This window comes from Pan paniscus, chromosome 2, assembly GCF_029289425.2.
Source record: "Pan paniscus chromosome 2, NHGRI_mPanPan1-v2.0_pri, whole genome shotgun sequence".
NCBI lineage: Eukaryota > Metazoa > Chordata > Mammalia > Primates > Hominidae > Pan > Pan paniscus.
This window is the reverse complement of record NC_085926.1, coordinates 193,182,545-193,204,123: the sequence shown is the minus strand read 5'-3', so window position 1 is coordinate 193,204,123 and position 21,579 is coordinate 193,182,545. Positions and strand designations below refer to the sequence as shown.

The 21,579-nt window shown below is 52.3% G+C and overlaps 1 protein-coding gene across 1 annotated transcript in view; it reads left to right on the top strand.

Annotated features, from left to right (window-relative positions):
- The first annotated feature begins 591 nt into the window (after nucleotides 1-591).
- The window catches only part of XXYLT1 (xyloside xylosyltransferase 1), a 202,151-nt gene continuing 181,163 nt past the window's right edge, over nucleotides 592-21,579 (top strand). The window contains exon 1 of the mRNA XM_003807641.6: nucleotides 592-3,720. Within this exon, the coding sequence (XP_003807689.2) occupies nucleotides 3,217-3,720 (504 nt within the window). The 5' untranslated portion in view covers nucleotides 592-3,216. The remainder of the gene's footprint in view (nucleotides 3,721-21,579) is intronic.

Here is a 21,579-nt window from a genome sequence, read left to right as displayed (position 1 = left end):
CAGCGCATTCCCATTTTATCCTTTTAGTAAACAGACACACACACGTTTGTCTGTGAATTGGGACTGAAGGAATGGAAGGTTGAAAAAACCAAACTGGAAGTGAATCACCTGCATTTGCTTTAAAAAAAAAAAGCTAATTGAAAGCAGACACATAAACTTTTCAATATAACTTGCTTTATTCAGCTTCATTTCATTTTCAGAATAGTTCTGTGGAGAACCCACATCAATAGTCTATAAATATTTTAAGTGAAAACAGTTTAATTTTTCAATTATTGCAAAAACAAAGCTTTTTGCTTGTGGAGAAATGTTAAGAAGAAGCAAGAGAATCATCCACAATTCCATTATCTTGTCCTGTCCAAAATGGAACTCACTAGCTACATGTGGCTACTTAATTGGAATTAGACAAAGAGTTCATTTCCTCAGTCGTACTGCTACATTTTAAGAACTTTATAGCCCCATGTGGCTAGTGACTATTGTTTTGAACAGGGGAGATTGTAGAATATATACATTGTCACAGGAAGTTCTACTGGATAGCACTGAGGGAGATACTGTTACTTTTTTGGTGTATACCCTTCTAGACCTTTGGGTGTGTGTATTCATACATTTATATAATGGGATCATACAGTTACCCACTTCTTTCACTTAATAGATGGGGAGAACTTTATGGGAAATTTCAAGCATGTACAGGTAGAGAAAATCAGTAGCTATAAGCTCATGGCTTATATTTATTCTCCTACCCATTTTTCCCCTTTCCTGGACTTTTTTTTGGAACCAGATCCTAGACCTTTCACCAGCAAATCATTCCGTATGTACATCTAAAAGTTGAGGACTGTTTAAAAAATCGTAACACTTCTTAAACTGTAAAACTACGTAATCAATATTCAAATTGGTTGTCTCAAATACGATTTTTAAAATAGATCGTGCAAATCAGAATTCACATAAGTTCCATACGTTGCAGTTGGTGAATATGTTTCTTAGTCTCTATAGGTTTTTTTTTCCATTTGTTACCATTACTATTTTTTTTTGGAATTGGGGTCTCGCACTGTCATCCAGGCTGGAGTCCTGTGGCGATCGTAGCTCACTGCAGCCTTGGACCCCTGAGCTCAAGTGATCCTCCCACCTCAGTCTCCCACATAGCTTGGAGTACGGGTATGAGCCACCTCACCCATTTGTTAGTTTTTTAAATTTCCACCTGCAGTTTGTTGAAAACATCACTTTTAATGACTGCATTATTTTAGCTTTAACCACTTTATTGATGACCATTTGATTCTGATTTTTTGCCATCATGAACCTAGCTTTGCTTTATTTTTATGTTTGCTTTTTGAGACAGGGTCTCGCTCTCTTTCCCCAGGCTGGAGTACAGAGGCACAATCTCGGCTCACTGCATCCTCTGCCTCCTGGGTTCAAGCGATTCTCTTGCCTCAGCCTCTTGAGTAGCTGGAATTACAGGTGTCCGCCACCACACTGCCTTTTTTTTTTTTTTTTTTGAGACAGAGTTTTGCTCTTGTCGCCCAGGCTGGAGTGCAGTGTTATGATCTCGGCTCACTGCAACCTCCACCTCTCAGGTTCAAGCGATTCTTCTGCCTCAGCCTCCTGAGTAGCTGGGATTACAGGCGCCCGCCACCATGTCTGGCTAATTTTTTGTATTTTTAGTAGAGACGGGGTTTCGCCATGTTGGGCAGGCTGGTCTCGAACTCCTGGCCTCAGGTGATCTGCCCTCCTCAGCCTCCCAAAGTGCTAGGATTACAGGCGTGAGCCACCATTCCCGGCCTAAGCCACCATGCTTGGCCTTGCTTTATTCTTACGGTTAAATATTTTGAACATTCTTAAATTATTAGGAAGATTTTCTAGAAATAAAAATGCTGTTTCAATGGTTGAGTATATTTTTGAGACTCATCCAATGTGGTAGGCACCGTGTTAGGTACTGGGTATACTGTGGTTAATAAAAAACAAATGTATATTCTGTTCTCTTGGAGTCACGTGTTCTTGCAATGAAGAAAGATGAGACTAGGGTAGTACATATATTTAGGTGGCCCTCACAGAATTACTGAGGATGGCACTTAGCCCAGACACTGGATAGGAGGTATTTAGAGATCATTTGTGTAGGTAGTGACATGTAAGCCAAGGTCTGAAGCAGAGAGGTTGGATAATCCATGCAACCTTACAATGTGGAAATGACTCAACAGGAAAAACCGTTTACCTAATCTCTGGTCAGAAATCAGAGAACTTGGCCAAAGAACTGAAGGGTTACTGTAGTTACTCAAGTTCTTTGTCTATTTAGACAGCATGCACAGCACTTGCACGTGTTTACTTAAAAACTACTGGTATAGCCTCAATTCTTAGAAGACTGAAGTTAGTACGTTTTTATCTAGTTAGCAGTGTGCAACTGCCTAGGGTCAAAACTGCTACTGGCTAGCTGTGTGACTTTGGGCACGTGACCTCGGCGTGCAAAACTCCCTGGTACTCTCAAGGAGGCTCTTGATAAAGTGTTAAAAGTCTGTTTATAAAACAAAAGTGGATGAATGTCGCCCTCCAGGGCTTTGCGGTGCTGGGGCTCGGGGAGCAGCCTCGCAGGTTCGTGCGGGCGGCGGGGGCCCCCTGCTGGCCACATCCTCCAGCCTCCCTCCGCTCGGCCTCCGGCGCGACGTGCGGCCCGGGCCATTTCCTCCCAGGGCGGGGGAAAAGGGAGGAGCTGCCGGTTTAAATTGCCTAGCTGCAGCTCGTGTGCAGGGAGAGGCCGAGACGGCTTAAAGCCTCCAAGAAATTGAGGGAAAAAAGGTGCAGAGACTAAAGTTTTACCTCTTGGTGCCTCCAGCTTCGCTTTTGGCTAACCTAAGTTCCTCTGTTCGGGCGCCTCCATTCCCTTCAAGACTCAGCTTGGATATCCTCTGGGGCTCGCCGCGTAGGGCGCCATTTCTCAGCCGGGACAGCGGGCCAGCCCTCAGCAAGCTGGAGTCCGGAATCCGCCCCTCCCAACGCCGGGCGCCGGATCCCACCCTAACCCCTCCTCTAATACCCTTGGAACCTAGGACCCAGCGGTTTCGGCAGCCCGGCCCCGCCCCTCCGCGCACCGGCACCCGCGATTGGCTCCAGGCGGCGCGGCCCCGCCCCTGCCATGGCCGCCGCCTGGCGCCGGGGCTAAGTGGCCGCCGGCGTCCGGGTACCCGAGGGCTCTCCCGCGTTGCTGGCACCGCTGGCGCCGCGGCCTCGTAGCGCATGGGCCTCCTCCGAGGCGGGCTCCCATGCGCTCGGGCCATGGCGCGCCTGGGCGCTATACGCTCCCACTACTGCGCCCTGCTGCTGGCCGCGGCGCTGGCCGTCTGCGCCTTCTACTACCTCGGCTCAGGCCGGGAGACCTTCTCCAGCGCCACCAAGAGGCTGAAGGAGGCCCGCGCCGGGGCTCCCGCCGCGCCCTCGCCGCCCGCGCTGGAGCTAGCGCGGGGCTCCGTGGCGCCAGCCCCCGGCGCGAAGGCCAAGAGCTTGGAGGGCGGCGGTGCCGGGCCGGTGGACTACCACCTGCTGATGATGTTCACCAAGGCGGAGCACAATGCCGCGCTGCAGGCCAAGGCCCGCGTCGCGCTGCGCTCACTGCTGCGTCTCGCCAAGTTCGAGGCGCACGAGGTGCTTAACCTTCACTTCGTGAGCGAGGAGGCCAGCCGCGAGGTGGCCAAGGGCCTGCTGCGGGAGCTCCTGCCGCCCGCCGCTGGCTTCAAGTGCAAGGTGAGCGGGCCGCGGCTGGGGACTCCCGGTGGGTGGCCCACCCCATCCTAGGCGAGGTCAGTGCGCGCTCCCGGAGGGGATCCGGGGAACTAGCGGGTAGGATCTTCCCTGAGCTGCCCGCTTGCAATGTAGTGTTCACAACCTGCGGGAGGTCTCGTTCGGGGGCGTGTCCGGGAGCCAGACGCCCTCAGCTGGTGCTGAGGAGTGGAGCTGCGTTTTTAGTGACCGCCTCGTTTTCCTCTCCCCCAGTTAAGTGCAGCCCCCAGGAGATTCCGCGCGCCCCCATTTTGCTAACGTTGCAGGGTTCAGCACTGCCTTCAGAGTCTGCACCTCTGTTTATGTTCCTCAGTTTTTGACTGATGAGGATGGGACTGGTCACCAGTAGTCATCCTGAGCAACTGGAGAGGGCCTTGGTGAGGCCTCTGGAAGTGTTGAAGTTGCAGTGACACTTCTCATTGCTCTTAAGGTATTTCAGTAGGATCTGGTCAAACTCATTGTGAACCATCTTATCTCCTCTCTGTGTCCCTTTTTCCCCTTCCTCCAAGGGTCATGAACCCATTTAGAGAAGCCTGGAGTTCCTCCGAATGAGGAAGAGAAAGCTCAAGAGGAACAGATATGATCTGGGGAGAGCACAGCTGGCCGCCTTGTCCCAGGCTGGACCAATCTGCCTCCATGACAGCTTCCATCTCTGTTTATCATCTCTCTTCACTGCCTGGCTCTCCTTGTCTGAGATGTGTTCCTGACATAGTGTGAATTGCCTAGGTCAAGTTGCTTGTTTGATTTTGACCTAATAGTTGTACAGAGGGGATCCGAGGCCAGATTTTAAGGAGTAGTAGGTAATATTAAAGGGTGGAGACTGATGTTGGTTGGGGAAGCATGCTGAGGCAGGAGTTGTGTTATGTGAGTGACTAGGGGAGCTGCTGCCAGGATCCTACAGGCTTCGGGAGTCTGTGATAGCTCCTTGTTGCCTACGGAGTGAAGTCCCAGTTTATTGGTAGGGCTGTTGTGTTGTGAGCCTGGTCCACTTCTCTGGCTTCACCTCTCCTCCTTTGTCTACATGCACCTCATACCTTAGCTATGTATGGAGTGGGCCTTATACATGCTGTACTGTCTGCCCACAGTGTCCTCTTGGGCCCTTGGCCATTCTTTACTCAGCTTTCACCTCTCCTGAGAAAGTCCCTAGACCCTGGGACCTCTGAAGGTCCTCTCTGGAGGAGGAACCTGGCAACCTGTCCCAGGTGATCCTAACGACCCTAATATTTGAGAAACTTTGCACTAGTTCAGGGTAGAAAACTGAGGGCCCTTGGCCATAGGGTCAGTCTGGGCAGATCTTGGGATTTGACCAGGTCTCCAAACACCGCCTTGAAGATCAGCATTGTCATCTCTTCCGGGCCTACTCTGCACTGTTGCCGGGTCTCTGTCCCCTTGTCCCGAGCTCCCGCTGCAGCGCTAGCTGCACACCCAGTGCGTTCCAGCCTACTTGCCTTTGCTTTTGTCATTCCCACTGTTGGGGCGCTCCTTCTCTCCATCTCCAAGTCTTGCCCATCTTCAGAAACCATCCCCTCCTTGGAGCCAAGGAACCGTCCCTTCTTTCCTTTTCTACTTCCCTGGTGCTGTGACTGTATCATGTCTTATCATCCATCCCTATGTACAATGCCTGGCACTCTTAGTTGGCACCAGAAATATTGGCCCAGAGGTAGATCCAGCCTCAGGGCCGAGCTCCTCCTGTCTTGGAGTAAGTGTTTCATGCTCGGACTACCCCACTTTACTGGGCCCAGTTCCGGCAGCCTCACTCAAGGCCTGGAGGCAGCTGCAAATGACCAGAGGGAACTGATACCTCCTCTGTTGAGGTGTGAGGGTTTAGTGTCTGGGGACTTCTAGCCAGATGTCAGTGATTGGATAAGGGGTTATCAGTCCTGGCATAAAATTGCTCCCGTTACTTCTTTTTTTTTTTTTGAGATGGAGTTTTGCTCTTGTTGCCTAGGCTGGAGTGCAGTGGCACGATCTCGGCTCACTGCAACCTCTGCCTCCTGGGTTCAAGCGATTCTCCTGCCTCAGCCTCTCGAGTAGCTGGAATTACAGGTGCCCACCACCACGCTGGCTAATTTTTTTGTTTTTTTTTTTTTTGAGACAGAGTTTTGCACTTGTCGCCCAGGCTGGAGTGCAGCAATGTGATCTTGGCTCACTGCAACCTCTGCCTCCAAGGTTCAAGTGATTCTCCTGGCTCAGCCTCCTGAGTAGCTGGGATTACAGGCGCCCGCCACCACGCCCTATTTTTTGTATTTTTAGTAGAAATGGGGTTTCATCATGTTGGCCAGGCTGGTCTCGAATTCCTGACCTCAGGTGATCCACCCACCTTGGCCTCTCAAAGTGCTGGAATTACAGGCGTGAACCACCGCGCCTGGCCTCCATTACTTTGTTTTGTTTTGTTTTGTTTTTGATAAGAATTCTTGCTATGTTGCCCAGGCTGGTCTTGAACTCCTGAGCTCAAGCAATTCTCTTGCCTTAGCCTCCTGCATAGCTGGGATTACAGGCACACACCACTGCACCTGGCATTCCCATGATTTTTGAGTTCATATTTTGTAAATTTTTCTGTTTGTGATGAAAAGTGCTCTTTTTTTCCTTTAAATGTGCGATTCTAAAAGGTTTGCTTCATTTTGCTTGTGATTTAATTCTTCCTCAGGTTTGGAATATTCCTGAAAAGAACATATGACTCATGCCTTCCCTCTGTCTGGAGTACTCCCTGCCTCCATCCTTGGTACTCAGCTTTCAGGTCTCGGCTTTGGTGTTCTTTCCTTGGTAAACCTTTCCTGAGCCCCTATTACACACTTTCAAACTCCAAGCACTTTTCCTTAGTAACATTTATGACAGTTGTATTTATATAATCGTTGGAGTAATTATTTGTCTTCCTTGCTAGACTCTAAACTCCTTAAGCGCATTGACATTGACGTGTCTTAAATGCTGCCTCCCTAGCACCTGACAGATGAGGGAATTTTATACTGGAATTGTTTTTTCAGTATTGACTCGGAAGAAGGAAACTAGAATTTCTCACTCTGGCTGTGCCAGAGCTGGAAGGGATTTGGAGTATATAGCATGACAGGTGAGGAAACTCGCCCAAGGCTGTCTGGAGAAGTTACTCAGTTGTGGCTGGACCTGCATCCTAGGTCAGTGCTGTTCCCTTTGTGCTGTATTTCCCCTTTAAGGAGCACCTCTGTCTTGTAAGGTAAAGTCCAGGGGGCAGTTTATTCCCAGGGAGAATTGATTTGAGTGGTGTTAGAACTGTCTGAAGATAGCCTGGGGGCCCCTCTTCCCTTCAGTTGGCTCTGGGACCTCAGCATGGCTGCAAGATGCAGAGCAGGGCCACAGTGAACTGGCACGGGGCTGGTGCCCACACACCGAGGTCTCAGGCCATTTTCAAGTGGCATAGAAACACCTTGTAGCTGAAATGGTTGCAGAAATAGATCACAGAACATTATTAGTGACGTTAGATTTTATTTTGGCTAATTGGATATTAGCTAAAAAGGATTCATGTATCTTGTTTTAAATATGTTTGAAGGTTTTAATTAATCTGTTAGTTTATTATCTGTGAACAGGGAAGCATATTATTTGTTAATCAGTAAACTTCAGAACTTGCTATGTTCCAGGTACCAGTATAGGAGGAGCTGCTTCTAGCCTCTACAGTAAGTCCATTTTCTAAATGCATCAGAATCACCTGGGGACACTTTTAAAAATACAGAATCCTGGGCCCCACCCCAGCCTGTGGGCTCAGAATCTCCTGGGTGGGGCCTGGAAGTCTGTATTTGGATGGAGTTACAGAGGCAGGCTTGGGCGTCACTGCTGTAAGAAATCCAGGAGTGCTCTCCTGCTGGTCTCTAAGACCCAGTTCAGGCATCCTGTCCTCTGGGTAACCTTCCGTGGGGAGCACGATGCCTGGCTCACAGTGGGCGTTCAGGAACTGTTTGACTGTGACTCTTCCATCCAGGCTATTTTGGCTGTGCTGATCTGGGAAAGGCTGCCACATTCACCTTGCTAAAATGCTGCCTTCTTTTTGTCTTTTTCTTTTTCTTTTATTTTTTTTTTGAGATAGAGTCTTGCTCTGTCACCAGGCTGGGGTGCTGTGGTGTGGTCTCGGCTCACTGCAACCTCTGCCTCCCGGGTTCAAGCGATTCTCCTGTCTCAGCTTCCGGAGTAGCTGGACTACAGGCACCCACCGCCACACCCAGCTAATTTTTGTATTTTTTAGTAGCGATGGGGTTTCACCATGTGGGCCAGGATGGTCTCGATCTCTTGACCTCGTGATCCGCCTGCCTCAGCCTCCCAAAGTGTTGGGATTACAGGCGTGAGCCACCGCACCCGGCCAGAATGCTGCCTTTATTGTATCGCTTCCATTCAGAACCTCCAGTGGCTTCTGGCTACCTGTCCTCCCAGGTCATTTCAGTGTCCTAGACCCACAGCAGTGGCTGAGCTTCCTGAATTCTAGGACAAGCTGTTCCTTCTCATGGCGCTTTGCTTGCTCTGCTTCTGAGCATCTGTTGTCTTTCTGTCAAGTGCAGTCTCACACTCGTAAAACTTAGATCAAGACTTATCCCTTCCATGTGCCTTTCCTGCCGGATCAGGTTTGACAGAATATACCATGAAACCCCCAAATAATGGTGGCTTAAACAAGGTTGAATTTATGTCTCATTTCAATGCAGTCCAGAGGTAGGCATTCCTGGGCTGGCATGGGGGCTTCGTGAAGTCACCACGGTCCTCGGCTCCTTCCAGCTCTCTGTTTTACCATCCCTGAGGGTGGCGCTGTCTTCATGGTCCAGGATGGCTGCTGGAGCTGGGGCCATCACATCTGTGTTGCTGGGTCGCATTTAGTCCAGTTTAGCTCAGTGCTGCTGTGTGTATTGTTTCGGGTCCAGTCTCATCACATGGTTCTACTCTACTGACTTCTGGGAAAATGATCACAGTGAACAGGCCTCAAGGCGCCTCTCATGTCTCCTCTCCTTCCCCATGCTGGCCAGCTCTCTGCAGAGGCGGTGGGGCCCACCAGCCACTGCTTGTATGGCCTCCATGGAGCACAGCAATATTGCTTCTTTGTGGTATTTCCCTTGTGCTATCAGCTCAAATCTTAACTGTTCAGAAAGACCTTCCCCGAATCTCTTTTCTAACGCAACCCTCATGCCAGCCTTCATCTTTCCCATCACCTTGTGCATTTTTTTCTTTTTTTGAGATGGAGTCTCGTTCTGTCACCCAGGCTGGAGTGCAAGGGTGTGATCTCGGCTCACTGCAACCTCCGCCTCCTTTCAAGCGATTCTCCTGCCTCAGCCTCCCGAGTAGCTGGGATTACAGGTGCCCGCCACTACGCCCACATAATTTTTGTATTTTTAGCAGAGATGGCGTTTCACTATGTTGGCCAGGCTGGTCACGAACTCCTGACCTCAGGTGATCCACCTGCCTTGGCCTCCCAAAGGGCTGGCATTACAAGTGTGAGCCACCGTGCCTGGCCTTTTCTTTTACTCTTTTTTTTTTTTTGAGATAGGGTTTCTGTCTGCCGCGCAGGCTAGAGTAGAGCACAGTGGTGTGATCACAGCTCACTGTAGCTTCAAACTCCTGGGCTTAGGGGATCCTCCTGCCTTAGCCTCCTGAGTAGCTAGAACTACAGGCATGTGCCTCCATGCACAGCTAATTTTTTTTTAACTGTTTTGTAGAGAGGGGATCTCACCTTCTTTCCCAGGCTGGTCTCAAACTAGTGATCCTCCTCCCCTAGCTTCCCAAAATGTTGGGCTGCAGTTGTGAGCCAACACACCCGGCTGTGCATGTCTTTTATAGCATGTATTCATTTTTTCATGTATTCATTCATAGGGTGTTGTTAAGTGCATATCCTGTGCCAGGCACTGTTCTAGGTACTTGTGAACAGCAGGGAACAGAACAACTTTCTGCCTTCATGGAGCTTAAATTCTGGGGTTGCAGGGAATGTATAGGAGATGGATTTTTAACAAATAAATATGGAGTGAGTCAGATTGTGATCAATTCTACAGAGAGAAAGCAGGCTGCAGAGATAGCAAGTGTGTGGTTGTCAGTGTGGGGAGTTGTTTGCCGTGGTGAGTGTGTGGTTGTCAGTGTGGGGAGTTGTTTGCCGTGGTGCACAGGTGGTCAGGGATGGCTCCACGGATAAGGTGCCATTTGCGCAGAGCCTGAAGGAAGTGAGGGAGCCACAGCCCTCTGGGCGGGACTCCGTCCGAGGCACCTGCAAGTGTGTGGGCCTCAGGTTGGAGTGTGCTCTGCATGTTTGAGCAAGTAACTATCCTGTTAACTTGTTTGTAGTCTCTCTGTCTCCCTCCTGGAAGGTAATCTCCAGAAGGCAGAGACCTTACCTACCTTCATCTATTGAGGTTTACGGGAACCCCATAGATGCCATCCTTATTTCTGGCCTGAGTTGGAAATGATAGAGCGGGCAAGCAGTCTCTTAACCTGGGACACAAGAACTGGACAGACTTCTGGAGGCACAGACAGCTCTGGCAGCTGCTTGCCTCCCTGCAGGGAGGGGCAGGTTCTGCATACGTAGATCCTCCTGCCTTAAGGAGGAGTTAGTGTGCAAGGAGGAGAGGAGGATGGGGCAGGGAGCAAGAGGCCGGAGTGTTTGTCCAGCAGAGCATCCTCCATAGAGAAGCACAGAACAATGAAGAAGGGGTACTTCCTCTTTTTCCCATCAACACTATAGTCTCAGCACTGTTCCTGGCACATTCTATGTTCTCAATAAATATTTATAGTTGACTAATAACTATAGTGATTAAACCCAGGATATCCTAGAAGAGTTCTTAGTGATTTGCCCCTTTTCCCTCAAACCTCAGCCTCTTTCAGAGCCTGAGACTGGGTTGCTCCATTTCCTGGTGACAAATTAGGAGGAAGAAGGAAACTGCACATCCCCCAGGATCCTTGTCTGTTTTCTCTCACCATAACAATACCCGAGACTGGGTAATTTAGAAAGGAAAGATATTTATTTAGCTTGAGGTTTTGGAGGCCGGGAAGTCCAAGAGGATGGTGACAGCTTCTGGGGAGGGAAGCAGAGGCATGCAGAAGGGGCACAGCGTGAGGGGCGCCTGGCTTTATAACAGCCACTCTTGGTAACTCGTCCCGTGCCGTGAGTGAGAGTGAGAACTCGCTCCCTCCCAAGAGAAGTAACCCAGGCCTGGGAGACAGGCATGAATCCCTCTTAATGACTTCATCAGCTCATAAAAGCCCCACCTCCCAGCAACGTCACCGGGGCTCACACTTCCAACACATGAATTCCAGGGGACACCCTTTAAACCTTCGCATCCCCTTTACAGGTTGGGTTACCTTACAGGTTGGGTTCCAGGAGGAGCATGTGCCAAGGACTAGGAATACCGGACAAATGTTAAAATGCATTAGGGGATTCTCAGAGTTTCTTTGAGTGCAAGAGCAAACCTGTGAGTGACTTGGAAAAGTTGAATACCTTAGCTCATTGGTGGGGCTTGAGAGAAGCCTGGATGTGAAGACCTTGACCTTGATGCTGGCTGTCTCATTGATGAAGCTAATGACAAACAGGTCACCCTGGAAATGCAATGGATTTTCCAGCTTGTCACAGCAGCAGGCACCTTGCACCTGAATGAAACTTTTGAGTAAGTTATGATGGTCTGGAAAAGAGGTGATCAAAGAAACGTGTCCTGAAGGGAGAGGCTCTTTGAAAAGATAGGCCGACATTTTATATGGCAGTGTTTAGAGAACAGTGCATATTTTATCAAATGCATTTAACAGTGGCATTCTTTTAAATTGTAATATACTCATGAAAACAGCTGTAGTAGTTTGTGTACCAATGTATGTTTCTTATGGAAAACTTTATAATCACAGATCTAAGGGAAATAACTTTGTATAGTATTGTATCAAATACAATAAACTCTGGAGAAGCCCGCAAGTATGTGTTGAAATGATAAGGCAGAGCCTTGGGGTCATGATATAGATGAAATACACTGATCGACGGGGATTTATAAAATCTGTGGGGGCCTCAATGCACGGATTAACTGCTCCAGCTTTGGGTATCAGTCATTCCTCATGACTTCCTGACTGTTGTTCCTGTAGGCCATATTTTAAAAAGATAGATAATTACTTTTTTTTGCAAAAAAATTGAAATATAACTCATGTACCATAAAGCTCACTCATTTAATGTATACAATCCATTGGTTTTTAGTGTATTCCCAAGGTTGTACAGCTATGACCACTGATTCTAGAACACTTGTCACCTCAGAAACCCTGTATCCATTAGCATCACCCTCCGTCCTCCTGTCTCCCCCGTCCCTAGAGACTACAAATCAGCTTGCTCTCTGTATAAATGTGTCTCTTCTGAGTATTCACTACAAGTGGGCTCAGCTAATATGTGGTCTTTTGTGTCTGGCTTCTTTTAGCCTAGTGTTTTTAGGGTTCATGTTGTAGCATGCATTAATGCTTCACCCTTTTTTATGGTTGGATACTATTCCATCGTATGGATAAACCACATCATCCATTCATCAGTTGATGGACATTTGGGTTGTTTCCGCTTTGAGGCTATTATGAATAATGCTGCTGTGAACATTTACTTAGAAGTTTTTGTGTGGACATATGTTTTCACATCACTGGGGTATAACCTAGCAGTGGAATGGTTAACTCTGTTTAACCTTTTGAGGAACTGCCAAACTCAGTAGCTATACCATTTTACATTCCCACCAGCAGTGTATGGAGGTCCTGATTTCTCCACATCCTCACCAGCACTTGTAATCATCCATCTTTTCAATTACAGCTATTCTAGTGGGTGTGAAGTGATATCTCATTTTAGTTTTGGTCTGCATTTCCCTAATGACAAATAATGAGATGATTACATGTTGCTAAGGACAACTACATACATGTATTTGGTATTTTTTAAATATATTTACCAAAATGCATTTTATTAAAAAAAACCCAAAAAACAGTTACCTTGACTTTCCCCTCCTTACCCTGTAAGGTGTTACAACATCGCTAGAAATGGGCATATTCCGAGGACATGGTTTGGAAATTTCTGACGTGTACACTGATGTGCCTGAAGTCAGCAAGGGGATGTTTACCAGTATGAAGTCTTGATGAGGAGAATAATAGTAGCAACATTTGTTCCCCTCCCCTCCCCTTTTTCTTTTCTTTTCTTTAATTTTCTTTTTCTTTTCTTTTTAAGATGGAGTCTTGCTGTGTCCCCCAGGCCAGAGTGCAGTGGTGTGATCTCAGCTTACTGCAACCTCCATGTCCCATGTCCCGGGTTCAAGCGATTCTCCTGCCTCAGCTCCCGAGTAGCTGGGATTACACAGGCGTGCGCCACCGTGCCCGGCTAATTCTTGTATTTTTAGTAGAGACAGGGTTTCACCATGTTGGCCAGGCTGGGCTCGAACTCCTGACCTCAGGTGATCCGCCCGCCTCCGCCTCCCAAAATGCTGGGATTACAGGCGTGAGCCACCGCGCCCGGCCTGTTCAGGCCTTTAGAATGTATAAAAGTGCAGACGCCTCACTTGAGCATGGCTGAGGCTGGGGAAAGAGGTGTGGCATCCCTGAGGCTGAGAGCAGGTGGCTTACGGAGCTCCCAGAGCAGCAGGAGGCACTTCAGGACCCCGCTAGCAGCTCTGCCAAGGGGCTGTGGGTGTGGGGATGAGGGCAGGGCTGTAGCCCACCTCACAATCTGTCATCCGCCTGCCGATGACACCCCCAATAAATCCATTCAATATGAACCAAAACTGCGCTTTCTGGGAGTGCAGCTTCCCTCTCATCTGCTTCAGGGAGCGCTGCAGGTTCACCAAACATCGGAACTGGAAGGAAGCTCTGGGCGCAGTGTCCCCCGTCCAGCTGATACCCTGGGCCAGAAAGGGGCAGTGACTGAGTGCCACAGCGAGCTGCCTTTAGAAGCGGCCCAGGCACCTCCTCTGCTGTTGGAGGGAGGTGTTAGCAGCAGCCCCGTCTTTTTCGGAAGGGTCGGTTGAGAGGCAGCCCACCCTAACACCCACAGTGAAGGTGGCAGGGCCTGTCGTCTTCACCTATCCTAGGGGGCTCCGCCTCCCTGTCTCCTCCTGGATGTGCCTCGCCCGGGACGGGAGGATGCAGTCCGACCTCCGGGAGGCAGAATCCGCGCGGTGTCCGGGGCTGGCTTTCCAGGTGCCCCGTGCCCGAGGCTGCCCAGGGGGGTCAGTGTTGCGGGAGCTGGATGGGGGCTCCGGTGCAGGCACAGGTTTTGTCCTGTGCTCCGGGATGTGCGCTGGAGGCTCCGCGGCTGCGGTCAGCACGGGGCCCCCCGTCTGGAGAGGAGGGGCCGCGGGCGTCGGGCGTTGGGCGGGGCTGGCCCCTCCTCCGCGGCGCGGTCCCTCCCCCGCCCGGGGCCGACACACGGGCCGAGTGCAGTGCCCCGCGCGGCCGCTTGGGGGCGCCGCTGCACCGCGTCTGCGCGCCCGACCCCCGGCCTGCGAGGTGCGCACGGCTGCAGCCCCCAAGCCTGAGGCTCCCGCGGGGTGTTTTTTTTCCTCCTCTAGCCCCGCCCGCCCTTGTTGTTTCGAAAGCACTGAACTGAAAGGCAGTCGGCGGGGCTGCGGCGGGCGGTCATTTCCTTCCTGGGCCGCTGGTAAACCGGCTTTGATGAGCCCTTGGTACAAGGCGGGGCCGAGCCGCTGGGACGGGCGATGCGGCAGCACGGTCGGAGGGAGGCTGCGTGGGGAGGCCCGTCGCTCCTGCCTGGTCCTCCCCGGGGCCCCAGCCACATCCTTTCCAGTCCGCCTGGTCCCCGTCACGCCCGGCGGGCCGCCGCAGCCAGTGTGGGAAACGTGTCTGTTGGAGCCGCGTGGTGGGGGTGGCCCCTCGGTATCCTGGCGCCGGTGGGGAATTTGGCAAAAGACCCGAGGCTGCCAGAGGCCGGCTCCGGGGGGCGCCCTGGTGCTGGGTCTGTCCCTGGCGCTGGCCTGGAGCCCGGCGTCCTTAATTGCGGGAGGGACTCGGATGCCACCTTACAGGCCTGTCCCACGCGACTGTCCTCGCGGTGAGATGAGGGCTTCCCAGGCCTGTACCTGGGGCGGGAGGCCTCTCCCTGGGAGGAGGAGCCCGGCTGCCTGCTTGCTGGAAGGGTCGCCTGGCAGGGCCCGAAGGCCTCCCTGCTGCCCTTCCTCACACCCTTCCCATCCAGGGCTCTTATCTTTCGCCCTGGGACCACTCACACCGTCGTGTGGGTTGTGGAAGACAAGTCAAGATGGCCAGGGCAACTTCATGTCCCATGCCTTACCCGCAAGCCACAGGGACCTTGACTTCACGGCTCTGACTCTGAGAGGCCACTCTAACTACTTGCCTGTTCTGAGCGTGGAGCCAGGCCTCATCAGCTGACAGAAAGCCTGCTGTTAAGTTACTGTGTTTTAAATTAAGGCCATTTGTTTTATTTATTAGGGCGATGACTGTTAAGCAGCCCCGATTAAGCCATCCTCTGCTAGTGGGACTAGTCTCCCAGAGGCTGGCCCCTGCGGCCCTGCTCAGGCAGGCCTGGGGATGGCACAGGTGTGCTGCTCAGATAACAGATGAAATGAGACAGCTCACAGCCTGGCACATGGCAGGTGCTTGGTCAACGGTGGCTGCTAATAATGGTACCGGAATAGGTGTGTTGGGAACGGACACCCTGCTGTTGTCACTCTAGAAAGCACATACCTGTTTATTCACCATGCTGATACCGTTGATTCAGTTGGAGGGCAGTGCAGCTAGCTTGCAAAACAGCTTTCTGCCCAGGTTTATTTCCGATGTCCCTGTGTTGTTGCAAGTCTTCAATTCTCCAAACTACGGTGTTTTTTTCTTCTCTGACACTCCTCCCTCCCCTACCTCTTGGCAATATATTGTTTGCCTCTCTCTGAAAGCACAGGACGCCTTAGCCTTATTTGATGTTCAGGGGCATCCACACTTTCTCTTTCCTGCTGGAAGGAAGAGGCTCATCTTCATCACATCCCTTCCCCAGGGGCCCTAGCCCTACCTGGCCCTGGACAGAGGCTCTGCAGTGCTAGCCGGCCTGTGCTCTGGAGTGGGAGCTGCGGCTTGTCAGGATGATGAAGCCTTTGTAGTCTTGTGTAGATGACAGAGTCGCCTCTATGAACATTCCTTAGTTTCTCGAAGGTTCCAATCCAAATTTGTTTATAGTAAATGGTGCACAATTACACAATTTCTGGTCAAATTTTGATGTTTTGTTTCCCTCTTACTGGTTTTTGATTTGTTTTCTTGGTCTGATTGCACACACTAACTGTTTATAGTCATTTTTGGGCATCAGCCAAGTGTAAGCTGTAAATGACTTAAAAAGGCCGGGCCTCTGGGGAGACGCTCATGGATCCACATAGCCCCACATACTCCCAGAGCCTGCTCCTATGCCTGGATGCCACGCTGTCCCCCTGAGTGGGGTCTCTGGCCTCACCCTCTGTGGCTGTTGCCTCACTGAAGGCTGTGAGGTGGCCCTGCTTTTGCCAGAGCATCACAGCAGCCCAGGATGTGACCTCTGTGTGACCACTCAGGTGGCCAGGCTCCCTGAGTCCTGGTCAGCGTGGGATTCTGCAGGGGCTTCATAGGCTCAGCAGGTGGATTTGTCAGTCTGAAAAACCTGCACAAGATCAGGCATAGTGCAGGCTTTGCTTAGGGCACCCTTGGCCTCCTGCTGTCTAGGGGGTAGGAAGACACAGGGTCGAGGATTGTGGGTGTGCCGGGGCTGCTTTGTGAGGATGGAGAGGCTGGCTGGGGGGCAGGGAGCTTGGAGGATATACACCCATGATACGTGGGTAGCATGTGACCTGCCCACCTTAGAGATGAGGGAACTCAGGCAGCTGGAGCCACAGACTGCCTCTGTCTTCTGTCCCTGGCAGGAGAGTCATGACCAGAAGATGGGGCAGAGGGGAGCAGCTGGGCTAGGGCGGCCTGGCTGGGTGAGTGTGTGGCTCTCTGGGTTGGCAGAGAGTCAGCAGTAGCCAGGACTCTGGAGCGGGAGCCACAGGGAGAGCTACGGGGCCCGTGCCGGCCCAGCCAGGATGTACCTGGCTGCCATGGTGATCCACCTGGCTGGACTGCCTGGGGTTGCGGTGTACCCCGGCCACTTCCCATCTCTGGGACTTTGCTCAGGGGCTTCTTCCCCGGATCACCCATTCCTCCCATCTTCATCTGATTAACTCGCCTTTCATGATGAAGCTCGGACGGTACCAGTTATGTGGGGACCTACCTCTCACCTCCACCCTGGTGAGCCCCTTTCCCCTGGCTCCTGCCAAGCTGACACTGGCCGTTCTGCCAGCTGCTGGGGGATGAGCGCTGTGTCTTATTTCATTCTGTGTCTCCAGGATGTAGTGGCGCAGGGCCTGGCATGGGTAAGACTGCATAGGCTCGCACACTGGAGGAGCTGGATGCCAGCACGGTGGGCAGTGGGGTGTGAGTGCAGCCATGGAAGGCTGGGGTGGGATGGCTGGACACTGATGCCTGTCAGATGTCCTGTGCACATGCTGCTCAGACCTGCGGGACATGGCGTCCTTGGCCGCCTACAGAGGCCTCAAGCTTGTAAAGAAAGCTTCCCGGTCCCTCTTGTCACGGGTTCTCCTGCAGAAAGTCATCCAGCCTGACACTAGCCATGAAGTGTCAGCGGTGTTTTGGGTTTTGGAACTGTCCCCCTTGCATTACCATGAAGAAATGCTGATGCTGGCCCTTGGGAGGTACAAGGGGCTTCACTTGTCTCCCTTACCTGAGAGCCCTGGGAAGGTTGCTTGGTCTGCCTAGAGCCCCGGCTGGCAGGCAGTGCCCTGGGCAAGCTCTTCAGCCTGCACCTGCCCCTGGGCGCTCACTTCAGCTGGAGTGTGGTGGACAGAGTCCTGCCCAGATGTTATTGATCCTGAGTTCTGGGTCTTCCTCTGACCCTGGCTTCTGTTAGCAAGGCCTTCTGATGTCTTTGCCTCAGTTTCTCATCCATAAGAGGAGTGGGGACGCTCCGGCTCTGAGTAACAGTCTGTTCTCTTCCAGGCGTGTATAAACAGTGCTGGGGGCTTACAGAGCTCATGCCCTTTCCAGACCCCATCCTGAATGTGCGGGTGAGAAGTTGCGGGGTGTGAGGAGGCTGCTCTTCCCCTCTTTCTGGGATAATCCCTGGAATGACCCTAGGTGAGGCTTCCGTGCTGACTTCCCTTCCGTCCTCTGGGAGGTACTGGTTCGTTCCTCGGGCCCTGCCCTGTGCGGGGCCGCACCTCAGGCCTGCGCGGAGCATGAGGGCGAGGGACTTGGAATGACCAGAGCTGTCTCAGGTTTATCGTCACCGTCAATGAGCCACAGTTGCCACCATCGCAGGAGACCCTGGGTGGCAGGCACCATGCTGGATCCTGCTTTTCCTCCCTCATTTAACCTTGGAGCAGCCAGGCCTGTGAGGGGTAGCTAGTCTCCCCTAGGAAGAGGCTGCACAGATGAGCTTGCTTGGAGCCATGATTGGAGTCCAGCTTGCCGATTCTTGAGCACTCTGCCCGATGCCTGTTGATTTTGGCAGTTTGTTCTTGTCCCTCCAAAGCCAGGAATGCTCTGTGAGAGCTGGGGCCCCACCAGAAGGGTTCCCACGGTGCCCCTGTGCCTGCTGCTGGCTGGGTGGCCTCTTCCCCTGGTCAGCTGGGTGGCACAGAACAGGGGAATCCCAGGGCTGCCCGGGGTGGACCTTCCCTCCCTCCTCCAGGAGCTGCCCATAGAACAGCAGGGAGCCTCTTTCTAGGAGGTGGGATTTACAGGCTGAGATGGTGGAGCCCCACCTCCCTCATTTAGCTGCAGAAGAGGTCTGGCTTGGAGGGAGTCCAGACTCTGGTCCTGGAGTTGAGTCTATTCATGTTATCCATGAGAAAACTGGGGCCCAGAGAGGCCAAGCAACTTGCTCAGGGCCACACAGCTGCTCAGTGGACAAGGGAGACTGGGAGCAGCTCTCCTGTGCCCTCTCTGGTTCCCTGCACTCATGGTCTCCCCGCCTGCCTTCCCTTGTGTTCGGAAGCCAGTTCTACGCTGTGCTTGCTCTGTGCGCCGGTTTGTCTTCTGTTTTGGTTTCTAGCCTGACACAGCTTTTGGATCTCACCCACTTGTGACTCCCTGCAGTCGTCTGTGTTTTGTGGACAATGAAAGGCTTTGCTCCACGTCCACTGATCGGCTGCTCCAGAAGGAAGCTTTGCAGCCTCCTCAGCTGCAGGCCCAGAGTCATGGCTCCCTCCAACCCATTGCCTGGCCCTGCTCAGCCCACTTGGATGGAGCTGAGTCCCCAGCCCGACTGGGTCCTGCTGGGGGCTGAGCTCGTGGGTGCGAGCCGTGTGGGGTAGGGAACCCCGCTGCTGTCTCCCGCCTGGCTCTGCACTCCTGCAGCCCCAGTCCTGCCGTGACCGTCACAGGGATCTCCAGGCCTGGGCGGCGGCTCCCTGTTGTGCGAGCATGGTACTCGGAAACCGCCTTTTCTGCTGGTTTAGTCCGACTCAAGCTCCTTGCTGAGGGACTGCATTCCCTCTGCAAACCTATGGCCTTATGGGTCTTTCTGATGCTGCTGTTATCCCCTGCTCTGTCCGCAGTGCTGGTGAATTTCCCAGCCTGGGGCGGTTGGGGACAGGGTCCGAGTCTGACTTCTTTCTCTTTCCTGTGCAGCGGGTGTGGGAATGGGTGTGTGTCTCTTGGATGACTATGGTGTTGGCTACAGATGGGCCGCTTTAGATCCTGGCTCTACCTCATCTTTCTGGGAGGTGGGGGGTAGTTGTTTACATTCTCTGAACCACCTCCTCTCTGTAGCAGGGGCCCAGTCATATCACCTGCCTCAAAACATTGGTGTGGGGGCGACGTTAAGTGACTGAATGTGCATAGCGCAGCTGTTTGTGCTTGACGCGTGCTAGGTGGACCCTTAGGCACTGCCCTGGCCCCGTGAAGGCCCTGCAGGTCTGTGTCCCACCCTTGGTGGCTGTGCCCAGCTTTAGCATGCCACCTCATGGTCCTGCTCAGTGGCTCACCTGCTCACCCTGTGTCAGGTCCCAGCCTGGCGCAGGTGGCTGCCCCTGAATCTGGGCCTTGCGAGCCTGTTGCCTGGATGCCCAGGTTCCAAATGCTCGAGTTCACCTTGGGAAACAAAAGAGCAGTTTTGGCACAGAGATCCCGCAGCCTACAGACTTAATTATGCCCCGTGGACGTGCTGAGCAAGAGTGAGAGGGTGACTGAGCCTGCAGAGGGCTCTGTGTGACGCCATGTGGCCCCCAGTTTCCTCACAGTGGAAAAGGAACAAGCTTCCGGCTCAGGGAATGGCTTCCCAGGAGCAGATGGTACTTTGGAAATCACCTCGTCAGGCTTCGAGCCTGCGTCCTGTGGTTGGGAGGGTGAGGGGCGTGTTGTTTCTGCTGCTGACCCCAGTTTCAGGGCAAATTTAACCTGTGGTCAGTGCAGGGTGGGGCTTTGGTCCCAGGCCCTGGGGCTGAGGCCCTGGAGAACCTGCCAGGCCTGGGCAGTCACTGCTGACGTCTGTGGCCAGAGTCTCCAAGCGCTGAGGGCCCCTTGGGGCCTGATTTATGGGGGTCTTTGGGGGACTTGTTCCAGCCTGGAAATGTGAGAGGGAAATCTCCCCACCCCAGTGGGGGTGCTCCCTGGTGCACAGCTGGGCAGCGGGCACCCCCGTGACTTGTCCGAGAGCACCGTTTCCCTCTGGTGTTACCCTTTAAAACTCACTTCAGGGAAGAGTGATTGGCTACATAGTTGAATTTGCTGAGCAGCGTTTGCAGAGGATGTAAACTGCCAGGTAGGCTGGCCCTGCTTACTGGTCTCTTCTTTGGGCTCACTGAGTGACTGAGTGGCTTTCGCTTTGATCAGAAATGTGAACAGGCCGGGCGCGGTGGCTCATGCCTGTAATCCTAGAACTTTGGGAGGCCGAGGCGGGCGGATCACCTGAGGTCAGGAGTTCGAGACCAGCCTGGCCAACATAGTGAAACCCCGTCTCTACTAAAAATACAAAAATTGGCTGGGCGTGGTGATGGGCACCTGTAGTCCCAGCTGCTCGAGAGGCTGAGGCAGGAGAATTGCCTGAACCCAGGAGGCAGAGGTTGCAGTGAACCGAAATCACAACACTGCACTCCAGCCTGGGAGACAAAACTCCTTCTCAAAAAAAAAAAAAAAAAAAAAGAAGAAATGTGAGCAGTTGAAGATTTTAGAACTGATATGGCTCTCAGAGAGTTGGGAGACATTTTAAGGCAAATGCAAAATGAAAACATTTCTTTTGCTTAAGGCTGTGTCTTAAGCAGGGGCCTTGGGAAATGAAACGGGATCTTGCCACTTCGCCTCCTGATTTCTGGAGCTGTTGACTTCTCAGCCTTTTTCTGTGACATGTGCAGCATCTGGACCTGATTTACGGGAGTCTTTGGGGGATTTGTTCCAGCCTGGAAATATGAGAGGGAAGTCTCTCTGCCCCAGGAGAGGAGTCAGCGCTTAGGGCAGCTTCCCTGGGCCCCGGGGAGAGGGAGGGTCCGAGAAAAGGGCAGGAGAAAGTGCTTGGAGAAAAGCGGGCAGCTGGGGTGCAGTGCCTGGGCTCCATGGAGAGCCCTTTGTGACTTGCTTCTCCAGGTAGTGGAAAGCTGTAAATCTCATTCAACAAACCGTCTTCATTTTCCCACGTTCCCTTGAGCCCTTGTTCCTTGCAGGCCTAATTTGGATAGAGCAGGGGAATTTTGTTCTCTACTCACGTTACTGAATAGGGGACCCACCTGCGGTGGCATATGCCATAAACGCCACCCCGCCTCGCTGCCCCTGCCCTGTCTCCAGCTTATTGTTCGTATCACTGTAGCATACGTTATAGTCATATTTCTTTTGTAACCTGAGCTGTGAGTTTCTGTTTTTTCA